General features: G+C 30.8%; 1 protein-coding gene across 1 annotated transcript; it reads left to right on the forward strand.

The window, feature by feature from the left end:
* The first annotated feature begins 4526 nt into the window (after positions 1 to 4526).
* LOC132714106 (uncharacterized) lies at positions 4527 to 12253 on the forward strand. Its single transcript, XM_060696855.1, has 2 exons — positions 4527 to 4621; positions 10530 to 12253. The coding sequence occupies exon 2, from the start codon at positions 10532 to 10534 to the stop codon at positions 12251 to 12253; it is 1722 nt and encodes a 573-aa protein (XP_060552838.1). The 5' UTR covers positions 4527 to 4621; positions 10530 to 10531.
* Positions 12254 to 12743: the final 490 nt, after the last annotated feature.

Genomic DNA, 12743 nt, shown 5'->3' on the forward strand with positions numbered 1-12743 from the left:
ATACAACATTAAAAATTGTCCATAAACCATCCGATAAAATGATTTTATAAATGTATGATTTAACTTGAGCAATAATGTTATCTCTTTTGTTATGTATACATTTCAAGTGTTTTTATTTAATTTGGCTACTGTTATTGTCTGTCATATTGAATAAGATACAAAAATGTGTTTATATTGCATATTGTAAGTATAAATTCCAATTCAATAGAAAACTGATTCAAATTTTCTACATAATATTGTAATTGAACAGAATGAATTCGTTTGTTATATTGAATTGGAATTAACATTGTATTGGATATTACAATTATTAATAAATAATAAGTTTAAGATTGAAGACGGTGATTTGATAATATAAGGATGTTACACCGGCTGCAAGTACAAACCAGAGTATCAAGCTCGTAATTGTTTACGGTTGTAACGAGGCTGTGACGATTTTTCGCTAAATATTATCTGAGAGCTTTATACGAGAGCCGGTGTTTGATTATTTTTCTTGCATAAAACAAATAAATAATTCTTTGGAAAGAAATTTCGAAAATCAATATTTTCATTGAACACTTTTGTCTTATAGTAGCATAATTATGTATATACAATTTTTATTAATAACGGTAAAATAACGACATTCTAAGAAATAATTCATTCAAAAATGGTTCAAACGTCATTTGAAGCATGCGACTTATTTTATTCGGGGATGTAAGAACGTTTTTAAAGCACCTGTGTAAGCAGTAGATAATCCGGTCTGATATGCAAGAAATGATGTCGACTACATTACCTTTAGCTTTTTGTCATATCACATTCACGTTAGAATGTAAATAATAAAAAGGGAACTTATCGAATATGTTAGCAGATTAGTTGTTTTAACATCCAATAGATGGACAGATAGAAAAAATGTATAAACTATGTGATAAATAGTTTGATTGATTCATTCATTGAGATGTTTCACTTTTCCATTTTCCAGACTCAATCAAACCGAGTCTGCAGTTCTAATATAATGTTGCTGTATACAATGCTTTCAAGGCATCACCACTTTTCCCAAATTTTGTTAGGAAAATTTTGCTACTTTATTGTATCTCTTATTAAAACTTCTGCTCTTGTGATTGAATTATGTCTTTATTTATTTCTTCTGTGTACTTTAATTTGATCTAACAAAACAGAAAATGTTGTCAAAAAATGAGCCAATTTGTCTGGTTCTAATATCAGGTATATTAAAAGAGGAGTAGTAAAGATAGGGAAGGGAGAGAGAGAGAGGCAAATTTATACATGCAAGATATATATATACGTGTGCTTCTTCCGTCTTTTATATTTTTGGTGTGTTTTTGGTTGTTATTATTTTGCTCTTTTTTGGCTAGTTACAATGTCGTTGTCATTATGCATCTTCCTGTTATCACGTGCTCTAATGTGCGCGTAAATGACACACACAGTTAAATCATATTTTTATCAGATTAAAAGACCCCTTGTGTCCAATGTCAATTCGGACCCGAAGACAAAACTTGAATGCGGGAGTCTCAGTAAAATATTTTCAAACGCTGTGTAGGTTATTTATATACAGTACTGATGTTGCTCCTGCATTGGTAATCGAAATATAAAAAAAAGTTCGAAGTTGTATCGGACATTTACATGTATGGTATATCTTAATTAGGAAAAGGAAAGAGTTTTTTTTAATTCAAATGTCACTTTTTTGTTCATATATTTACGAGTGAGCAATGATACTGTGACATGCATACTGATAAGCAAACCTATCTGTTTCTAGGTCTTACAAAAGATATAACCATTATTTCTATGTTCATGGACGTATTCATTTCAGATTATAGAAAGGAGTGGAATCAATGATCTCGGAAAAAGCACTGATAAAATTAAATTACTGTCAATAAGTGAGAATGTTTATATATAGTAAAATTTGGTGAACTGGCTTACATGGATATACCAATGCGACCAGGACAAAGTGATGAGCTGTATAAAAAATTGCATTAAAAAAACAAAACAAAATAAAACAACAGAAAAAAAACAGCAACTCAATTATCAACTTTAGACCTATGTATATTTTATAATAAAAATCTCGCATTTTTTTAGGGTGAGCCCTAACCTTTGGTTATAGAAGGAAAAAGGAAAAAAATAATACGATTTAAACAGCTCAAATGAGCGGCGGAGTAGCGACTGAAGCTGTTCATTGTTTTTTCTAAACATATGCTTTAATGATAGCTGCGAAATAGACTTTAAAGCTACTCTCCCACACAAAATGGGTCTCAAAACATCAACACATATGTTTACAGTTATTAAATATGCATGATAGAAGAAAAAAACAAACAATAAGTTTCTTTACAAAAAGATACTCGGCAGGAGTAAAACTGGTTTAACTATTGCATATCATGGTATCTTAGAAAACATGGAAATAGAATCATAAGGATTATGATAGTGGAGCAATAATTGAATTTTGCGTTTAAATATTTGAATATTAAAATTATATGCATATGATGGCACATAAGATTTTTTTGAATAAAAGTCTAAGTAAATCCTTTAAGTAAAGAAGTAAATAAGAACTACAAACAAAATAATTAATTTCGTACTCAATTTTTTCGTCTCAGTTCATTTTTACCATCATGTTATTCTTTTATTTCTATTATTGTGAATGACGTTTTATCTCTATGAAAAACATTTAAGTAATTGAAGTTTAATCAAATCGAAATTTCAGTAGAAAGATTTTAAATGAGAACATTTTGTTGATGCGAAATAAAAGAATCAACAGATTTACAACACTTTTGGAAATAACGAAAAAAACCTAAAAATTAATAAAAGAACCGAATGAAAGCTTTTAAATATAAAAAGACTTTTACAAACATTTTAAATTAACAAACCATACCTGCAATTAAGTGAATATATAACTAATATGAAGAATACATGAAAATTATAAACTTTGTGTCCACTTTACATAACTACGGTGGCATAGAGGTGACATTTGCAGTTTAATTTATCTCGTGGTCACGACTTATTATCTTGAGGCCTCAAGATATTATCTCGTGGTCACGACTTATTATCTTGTGGCCACGACTCAATATGATATATGTTCATGGAAATTAAGGTCATTTCACACGGCAAGCCTCGTTACCGCCCAATGGGCGGGTCCCCTCGGGACGGATATTCGGTCCGAACCGCAACATATGACAGATATTATTAATCAAGCACACAACCATTTTACTACTTGCCATCAGTTAAGGCGTGTGTAAATAATTCAAGTCAATATTTACAAAATAAAATGTTGCAACGGTTAAAATTACAGCATGATAAACATTGAAAAAACTTTTTAAGTCCCCTACCGGTTTACCGGAGGGGACTTTAGGTTTACCCTCCGTACGTCTGTCGGTCTGTCTGTCCGTCCGTCCGCACTCACAGGACAGTAATTATGTGGCTAAAGGGACAATAGGTAACTGTTCTTTCTCTTTGATGTCATTCATTCCGTAATGCTTTTATGTGGCTATTTTCTTTTGTGTGGCTAAAAAGAACAATAGAGAGATCAATGGAGTAGCCACATAATTACTCTCCTGTTAGAACGTCCATCTGTCCGTCCGTCAGTCCGTACGTCCACAAAACTGGATCCCGCGATAACGCAAAAAGTACTGAAAATATTTTTATGAAACTTGATATATGGATAGATGGCAGTATGGAGATTATGCACGTTTTTTTCTTTTCTTCCTATATTGAAAATTCTGGTTTCAATGTCAACAAATAGACTGAAAATATGGCAAATTTTACACATAACCTGGATCAAGTGATAACGTAAAAAGTACTGGATTTTTTTTTATGAAACTTAATATATGGATATATGGCAGTATGGAGAATATGCACATCTTTTTCTTTTCTTCCTATGTTGAAAATTCTGGTTGCTATGGCAACAAATAGACTGAAAATATGGCAAATTTTACACATAACCTGGATCCAGTGATAACGCAAAAAGTGGTTTTATAAAACTTGAAATATGGGTAGATGGCAGTCTGGAGATTATGCACATCCTTTTCTTTTCTTCCTATGTTGAAAATTCTGGTTGCTATGGTAAAAAATAGACTGAATTTCAAGATTTCTGATTCTTGTTTTTACGTTTTTTCACTATAAGTTCTTTATTTCTTAAGATATTTTCTTCAAACTTTAAATATTAGTTTCTAGTTTAATATGTTTTTTTCGTCGGACAAGACATGTATTAATCATCTAGTTTAATATAAATGTACAAGCCTGTGGTGAAATTGTTTATCTTTTGATGAGATGTATTTCAAAAACTCCCACATTTCAATGTGTGGGATAGGAGCTTAAATTAAGTTATCGTCACTGGAGGTAAAAGGAGGGCAAACATTTATTAGCGGTTGATAACCTTAATTTCTTTATGTTAATCTAGTAATACGTCCGATGATTAAAGTATACATGTATATATATTATATATGGAGCAAAGGGTGATTGGTTTGATACTATGGTGATATCACAAATCGCGTTGATAAAAACCTGCGATTACCGTTTCAATGTACAAAGTTCATATGATGGATACAATTTTTAACCTTACAGCAGGGTATATATAATTAAAATAACGCTGAAATACTAGTTAGAGTAGGACATACAAGTAGAATAATATATGTCGATAAAGGTAAAGTTATTTTATTTCAACATCTATAATGCATCGTTTGCTGATTTCCTTCTTACTTTCTGTTTGTTTATTTGTTAGAGAAGATATAATAATCAATTATCTAATTATTGTCTTACGTTACACATGCTCGTAGCTTGGCTTATGAAAGTAAAGCCGTTTCTTTTGTAATGGATTTGCCCCTTTGTAAATTTATTTGATTTCATACAGGTTGATATAATTGAACTGGAAATATTTTCCCGAGATTTGTCTGCCATTTGATGTAGATCTGAATCAATTACTTGTGTGCAATTTTTCAGATTATTACCTCATCCCGTTTAAGCAAGAATAACTATTTTTATTGTGCTATATTTAAAGTGTTCCTACGATTTTTATTCGAACGGGCTAAGAATTGCACTATCTATCGATTTTCAATTTAATTTTAAGTATTATATTTCTTTATGTATAAGTTAAACTTTATAAGTACGCATTTTCAAAATTAGTCAGGCAAGGCCAGCCGCGCGACCAATTTCATCTTTTTAAATACATACTTATAAATTTAACCAGCTTAGTGTTTTTAATAATTATTTTATCAAAGGTCGATTAACCGGACTGATTAACAGTTTCTAGATTTACCAGTGTAAATGTGTTACGATTCATTTAAAATACTGATTTCCAAAATTTCAAACACTAAAATCCTTTGCAGGTTTTTTTTATTTTGTTTGCTTCACTTAATCTATGTACAAATGTAAACATTTAGCATTTTTCTTATTTAGGAGGACCTACTTTAGAATATCACCTTCAAATCGCGTTGTTTTTTAAAAACTAATATCCATTGCAGGATGTTTTTGTTTGCTTCACTTAGTCAATGTAAACATTTATCATTTTCAAATTAAGGAGGCGTTCCTTTAAAGTATCACCTTCCAACCGAGTTGCTTTTCATTAATGCAGTCTCAAACACACTTCTTATACATGAATCAAGTATTCAGTTGTTTCAGATTAGTATAGGTTAATGTAAAAAGTAAGCATTTACAAAATAAAATTGATTATGATTAACACACGGCGCAGCCACTTCTCTAATACATTTTGTTTTTTGTAAATCACAATAATTTAAGCATTTCAAACGAATCTTAGTTTTTGAAAGTATTTTTGTACTATTAGATTTCAGAATTTCGAATGAATTGTGACACATTTACTTTGGTAAATCGGCAAACTGTTGATCAGTCTAGTAAAAAAAATAATTTAAAACACTAAGCCGGTTAAAATTTATTAGTACGTATTTACATAAAATATATTTAATTTTGTAAATACGTACTGATAAACTTTAACCTATACGTAGCATATTACATTTGATGGATCTTTAAAAAACAAGTTAAATAAATCGACATAAAGGTACACACTTAACTGGATTAACGTAAATTAAATATGATCAAGCGGCTGTGCGGTGTTCCGACCTTTGACAATTAAATTTATATGTTAATCTTTAACGTTGTATACTAAACTGTGACAAGTTACAGATTAATACACGTTGCTATCTAAAATAGGAGATAACGTTGAAATGATACGAGCAGCCAAGGACATGCTATTTATAGACCTTTTCGTTGATAACGAAACAATCTGCGTCATTAATTTGTAGGTTAGTTTAATTTATCTGATATAAAAATGTAGAAATTTTAATAAATAATAGTTTGAAATTTTGAAAAGTTTGGAATGTACTTATAAAATATACTGTATAGTAAGACCATTGACAACTAAAAAGGTAGGCACTTCTTTAACCATACATTTAATATAATACACAACGTATATTAACATGCAAATTAGGTAAGAAATTCACTCAATTTAAGAGTCGAAAATTTCGTTCATCGCGTATTTTTTACGTCCTTGGATGTGACTGGTCCAACTTAAGGACTGGCATTGAAACAGTTTGCTTAAGGAAGAAGTTATTTCACCCTGCAATAAAGTAAACTTATATGTTTCAAAAAAATCTTAGAGCGTACGACGATTTTCTGTTTGATTTGGCTTTTAAATAGCCCAGGCCCTGCCATATTAATAATCTGATAAATCTTTATTTGTATAATTGTTAGTATGACAGCATGTGATAAAAAATTTACAACATACACAGAAGGTAAACGGAGTTGTATATCATTTGGATGTTGCAAGTTGAAAAATGAGAATATTATGTTACGAATGACAATTTGTTAGTGATTGATTAACTTATTTATAATTTCAACTATTTTGGCTTCCCGTTATGTACGGTATCAATGTTTCTTTTAATAGCACACCTTGAAGAATGTAACCATGAATTTGAAGTATTTGCACAATGTGATTTTTTTAATAGCACACCTTGAAGAATGTAACCATGAATTTGAAGTATTTGCACAATGTGATTTTACAATATAAGTCATTTATTAATTGAGCTTTGTTTCCATTTTCTGTGTCCAAACAGTTCTTAACATATCATTATTATACTAAATCGTTCTCATCATTCATTTTTTAATCCAAACTTTTCATATCAAATTCATATTGTACTCCATATAGTCTTATATTCATTGTCAGAGTCCTTGAAACTCGCAATAAATCATACACATTTATTTATTAAACTAAAAAAAAATGCCATAGAGTGCCGTTGCAAGAAATCATACAGACACTTTCAGTTGCTATTTGGGAATTAACTATAGTGATTTAGAATTTTGTATCGAAATCTTAATACTACTTTTATTACATATAAAACAAAACACTTCTCATACTTTTTTCAGATAATAAGCTTGTTTCATGATCAGAACAATTATTTGAATATTATTGAACGCACGTTTGTTCCTGAATTAGTGAATATCACTTTTTATACAGCTTATAAAATGTACAAATCAGTCAAGAGATAAAATGTTATAAAAACAAAACAAGCATAATGTACATTGAACAACTGCTCCGCTCTTGATGTTTACTAAAGTTCACTTAAAATACTTAACTGTCAAATGTCTAAACAAAAAATGGGCGCTTGGAGTAACGAGTTTTACTTATCTCAAAACTGTTTAGGAATGAAAAATTAACACAATAATTTACCATTTGAGTTCATAAAACTTTCATTGCATAATGCACGTTTGGAAAACAAAACTTTTCTAGGAAATGAGTTGCTGTTTTTAACACGTAGCAGGTTGTGACTAACATATAATAACATAGATAATACTACAGAGTGGTGACAATATAAATTTTAATGAAATACAGTTATATTTGTTCATCCATTAATAATCATGTTTATCAAAAAAAAAAATGAGACTAAAGTTTCTCCAAATTATTTTAAAGATTTCAATCGATTAGAAAAATATTTAAAGATTCTTTCGTGGCGATTTATTTTAATGAAGCAAGCAATATAATTAAAGAATACTTAACACTGTTGAAAGGTTTTTATATATTTTTTTAGCCACAAAAAATTGACAACATTCACCATGATTCTAACAAGGATAATTCTATTAACGCACGGTACGGGACTGGACCGAGCAATATCAATTTTAGCGTACACGTTTCATAACTGTAGCAACATCACAATATTGCGGCGTTGGTACACAAATGAGACGGTGAAATGAAACTAATGTGGTTTATTTTCTTCTAAGTTGATAGACTGGCACATTTTGTACCGTTAACTCGTAAAATTTTATTGTTGAATAAAATCTTAGTTTTAATTCTTACAACGGAATCCACGTTTCTCCTTTTGGTTTTGACGTAAAAGCGAGATTCTGTCCAAGAACGAAAATATCACGTCAATATATATTGACTATGCAGAGCGTATGATGATTGGCTGTTTAAATGTATTTAATCTGTCACAAGCTCTACCATTATGATATTATGATAATTTACTAAACCTTTATTTGCACCATTCTTTATATGGCAACATGTGAACAAATTTACAAGATACAAAGAGGTTAACGGATTTATAAATGCTTTGTATCTCATTTGGATGTTGAAAGCTGATCGTTAAAAATGACAATATTTTCAATGGTTGATGTTTGTTGTTTTTCTTAAGGGAATTATCCTTATTGTCTATGCATGTTTTCCACCCCAACCAGCTCACTTTTCTTTAAATCAAGTTTTATCACCGGCACATACACGGAATGTATATCGGACTGGTTTCAAATTTTGTTTCTTTTAACGAAAAACACGATTGACGTACGTAATTCATTTTTCTGAATTGAAACTAGTTCAAGACATTCGTTTAGATACAATGTATGCTCAAAATGTGCAACAAGTGTAATATCAATATTTTATGTTTTATTGCAAACTCATAAGCTATTTGCCCTAAACCTTTCTTTTTAGATAAATATACATGGAATCTTTCGAGATCGTTAAGTGACTAAAAGGAAAAAGCCAGCAAGATGAATCGCACATTATTTGCAAAAAATAATGAAGATTCCAAATTTAAGCTGTTCTTGCTTCCCTTGATGCCGATTTTTTTATTTAGCACATTATAAAAATGTAACCAATCATTTTCAAGTATTTTATTTAGTCTCATTTAGTCTCATTTTCATTGTCCGAGTCATAGAAACTCGTACGAATCCATACACATATATCTTTTAAACTCGTTAGAGGTCATACAGTGTCGTTGCAAGAAATCATACAGTCATAGTCTAACACTTTAATGCTTTTTATCGAATGCGTCTCTCGGCACTACTGGCAATATATCTTTGTTCACCATACTGATTTGCTTGACGTTTAACGTTTGAATATTTTGTGGCAATAAATTCAATTTTGACACAGGCGTTACGTATTTGGCATGTTTTTCTATCAGTATTATAATTTCGTCCAAAATAGCATAATATAAATCATTTGTTATTCATATCATTAGAAAACATAATTACTTACACTTGAACATACTTCGCGTTTTTCAGCTCGCAACATCCGAGTGAAATACAGATACACTATTATCATTACTATAATTAAAGGGAGATGACGTTGAAATATAATAAGCGACATTTACTCTTGCGCAAAACTAGGGCATGCTATTTATAAACGTTTTCGGAGAAAGGAAGTGTAATAAATCTATGCCGAAAACTTGTATACTAAGTCAGTTTCAAAAAGACAATGTAATTAATTCATTTAAATCGTATAAAGGTCGGATACTAATATAGTTACAATAAATAACTGCAAAATTTGTTTCTGCGCGTCTTTACATAAAATATCGCTGAAAAAATGAGAAAATATATCTTTATTTTAGATTATTAGCCTATATTTGTGAGACGCATTGTGAAAACTGAATTGAAAATCATTGAAAGTTAAAAATGTTTGACCCATTGTTTTTGAAATACAGCATTATTGTAATGTTTCTATACGATCTGTAGAACTTATAACTTACTTTTTGACGTAGTTATTTTCTTGATAAAGGGAGACTACCTTGTACTGGAAAGCTGTACAAATAGTGTAGAATTGCGTCTCTTTACTTAAGAAAGCGTACGTTCTATAATTGTGATTTGGCTTTATTAGGGTTTCACAGTCATACTAGGGTCATTAGGATTATGTTTTCGAATGTGTTGGTTTATTATTGGATCGTGATCGATGTTCATTAAAGAGTTTAATTGATTAATTGATTGTTGATACTTTAATGAATACGATTAATATCGTTTAACACAAAAAATTTGTCCAATCAAATTGTATCTATTGGTTACCATTATTAATAATAAGAAATAGAATAATTTGCTTGCAATGTAAAGCAGATAATGTTGCTCTTTTAATATCAAATAAGGTCATTAGTCAGATGAGATTTTTCTTTTTCATTGGAAAATTATAATGCTAAACAGCGATCGATTAAGCAATACACAAAAATTGTTATTCATTTTTGGTTAATTAAGATGTAATTAAAATTTCGTTATGCGCCAAATTGAATAATACATCCTTTTTAGTAGAAAGGAAGATAATGATAAAAATTCTATATTCTGTATTCCAGGAATGGCCGTATCAGGACGTAAACAAGTAGACCTGCTAGGATCAGTAGCAGCAGGATCAGCAGAGGATTTCGATCACTGTTGTGAGCCATGTCTTACCACAGGGCAACGCGTAGAAGCTCACGGGTTTTGTGTCACTTGCCAAGAATACCTCTGTAAAACTTGCCACGACTGCCACAGAAAAACAAAAGTCTTACGAAATCATCAAATTCTGCAGCGTAATGATTTTAATAAGATTCAAACTACAAGGAAATCAAACAATGAATGCACTGAAATGTGCCACGTTCACAAGAAAGAAATAATCAAATTTTATTGCCCTTCACACCATGCATTCGGATGCAATGACTGCATAACCTTAGGCCATAGAACATGTAAAGTTGATTACATACCTGAAAAATGCGAAGGTGTCGCAGATGGGAAGGAATTCGATGACGTCATGCAGAAACTGGGAGATAAATTAAAAGAAGCATCAGAAATTTCGAAGAAGGCTAAAAGCAAGGGAAGCAACATAAATGATTACAATAAAGAAATCATCAAGGCGATCATTGAATTCCGAAAAGAAATAAACGACCGCCTAGATACGATGCAAAAAGATGTTTTAAATAATGCTGAGGAAATAAAGTCAAACAACAACAAAATTATTCAGCATGTCCATGATAAATGTGAAAAGACGATTTCCAGTATTAAATGCTTGCAATCAAGTCTACATGCAAGCAAATCAAATCATCAAGACGGTCAACTCTACATTGACATGAAACGGGCTGAATCTACGCTGAAATCAGATGAATTAAATGAAGTAAAAGAAACATTAATGCATGCCAATGTGCGCTACTCATTTCAACGAAATGCTGAACTCGAAACATTGTTCTGTAAGAAAATGGTCTTCGGTGAGATTGTCGATCATTCTTGTAATGAATCTACAAAAGTGACAAAAGCTGTTGATCATCTGATTGGGAAAGAAAATATCAATGTTACAACTTCATCAGATAAGACGGTAAGTGGTATCACAGGATGTGCAGTACTCAACACAAATAAACTTGTTCTAGCTGATAACTACAACGATAAGGTAAAATTGATATGTATAATAGAGAACATACTTGTAGAAGAGAAAACTCTAGACTCAGCGCCATGGGATATTGCTGTTATGTCTCAGGATCAGTTCGCAGTAACAATGCCGTATACAGGTAAAATAATTGTCATGACAACACACGATATGCTATCATGTGGCCGCAGTATAAATGTGGATAGGGAGTGCTATGGTATAAACTTTAATCAAGACTGTCTTTATGTTGCTTGTTTGTCTCCTCCTGGTGTGATTGTACTGAATACACAAGGTGATATCCTCAATAAAATCCCTCTGAACTTTCTTTCACCTGACTTCATCCCGAATATTGCCGTGAGAAAGGATTCCAAACTTCTGTATATCAGTGAAAATTGTAACGACAGTATAACGAGTGTATCATTACAAGGGGAAGTAACAGCTACATATAAGCATACAGATCTTAGTGGACCACGTGGAATGTTGATGTTAGATGACGGGTCATTACTTGTCTGCTGTTTTAATAATGGAACGATTCATAAAGTTAACGGAGACTTGAAGCAAGGGAAGATAATGCATGAAGATAAAACAAGTCTGCAATCCATATGCTACAGTTCACGCTATAATGAGGTTTATGTTGGTTGTGACAATAAGGATAACAAGTTGAAAGTATTTGACACACAATGATCAATTGATGAAATGTTCATTTGATAACCAAATTGAAGATTGCATTGCATTAATTGTTCTTATTATAGAAAATGATAAATGTATATGTTGTATAATTACTATCAGTATCATTATCATTATTATTATTTTTATTATTATTATTATTATTATTATTATTGTTATTTTATTATTATTATTATTATTATTTTCAGCAGCTCATGTGTTTCAAAAATATCTCCTTTTTAAAATCCTTTTTGTCGATTTGAAACTATGTAAATTGTCGCCGATAATTTTGTTTTAATATCAAACTTTTTAAAATGCATAATGATCATCCTTATTACAAATGAAACAAATAAAAGCTCCATTGAATGATTATGTTTCATATTAAGAATTGGCTAGATATTTAATGAGATATCGTTTTAGATATAAAGATTTTTTTAACAAGCATATTTTGAGCTTACGCTCTTCTATTGGTTATATTAATTACCCGAGCTGGTTATATTGGAAACAG

This window comes from Ruditapes philippinarum, unplaced genomic scaffold (genome assembly GCF_026571515.1).
Source record: "Ruditapes philippinarum isolate M1 unplaced genomic scaffold, ASM2657151v2 ctg6448_1_1_1_1, whole genome shotgun sequence".
Classification (NCBI taxonomy): domain Eukaryota; kingdom Metazoa; phylum Mollusca; class Bivalvia; order Venerida; family Veneridae; genus Ruditapes; species Ruditapes philippinarum.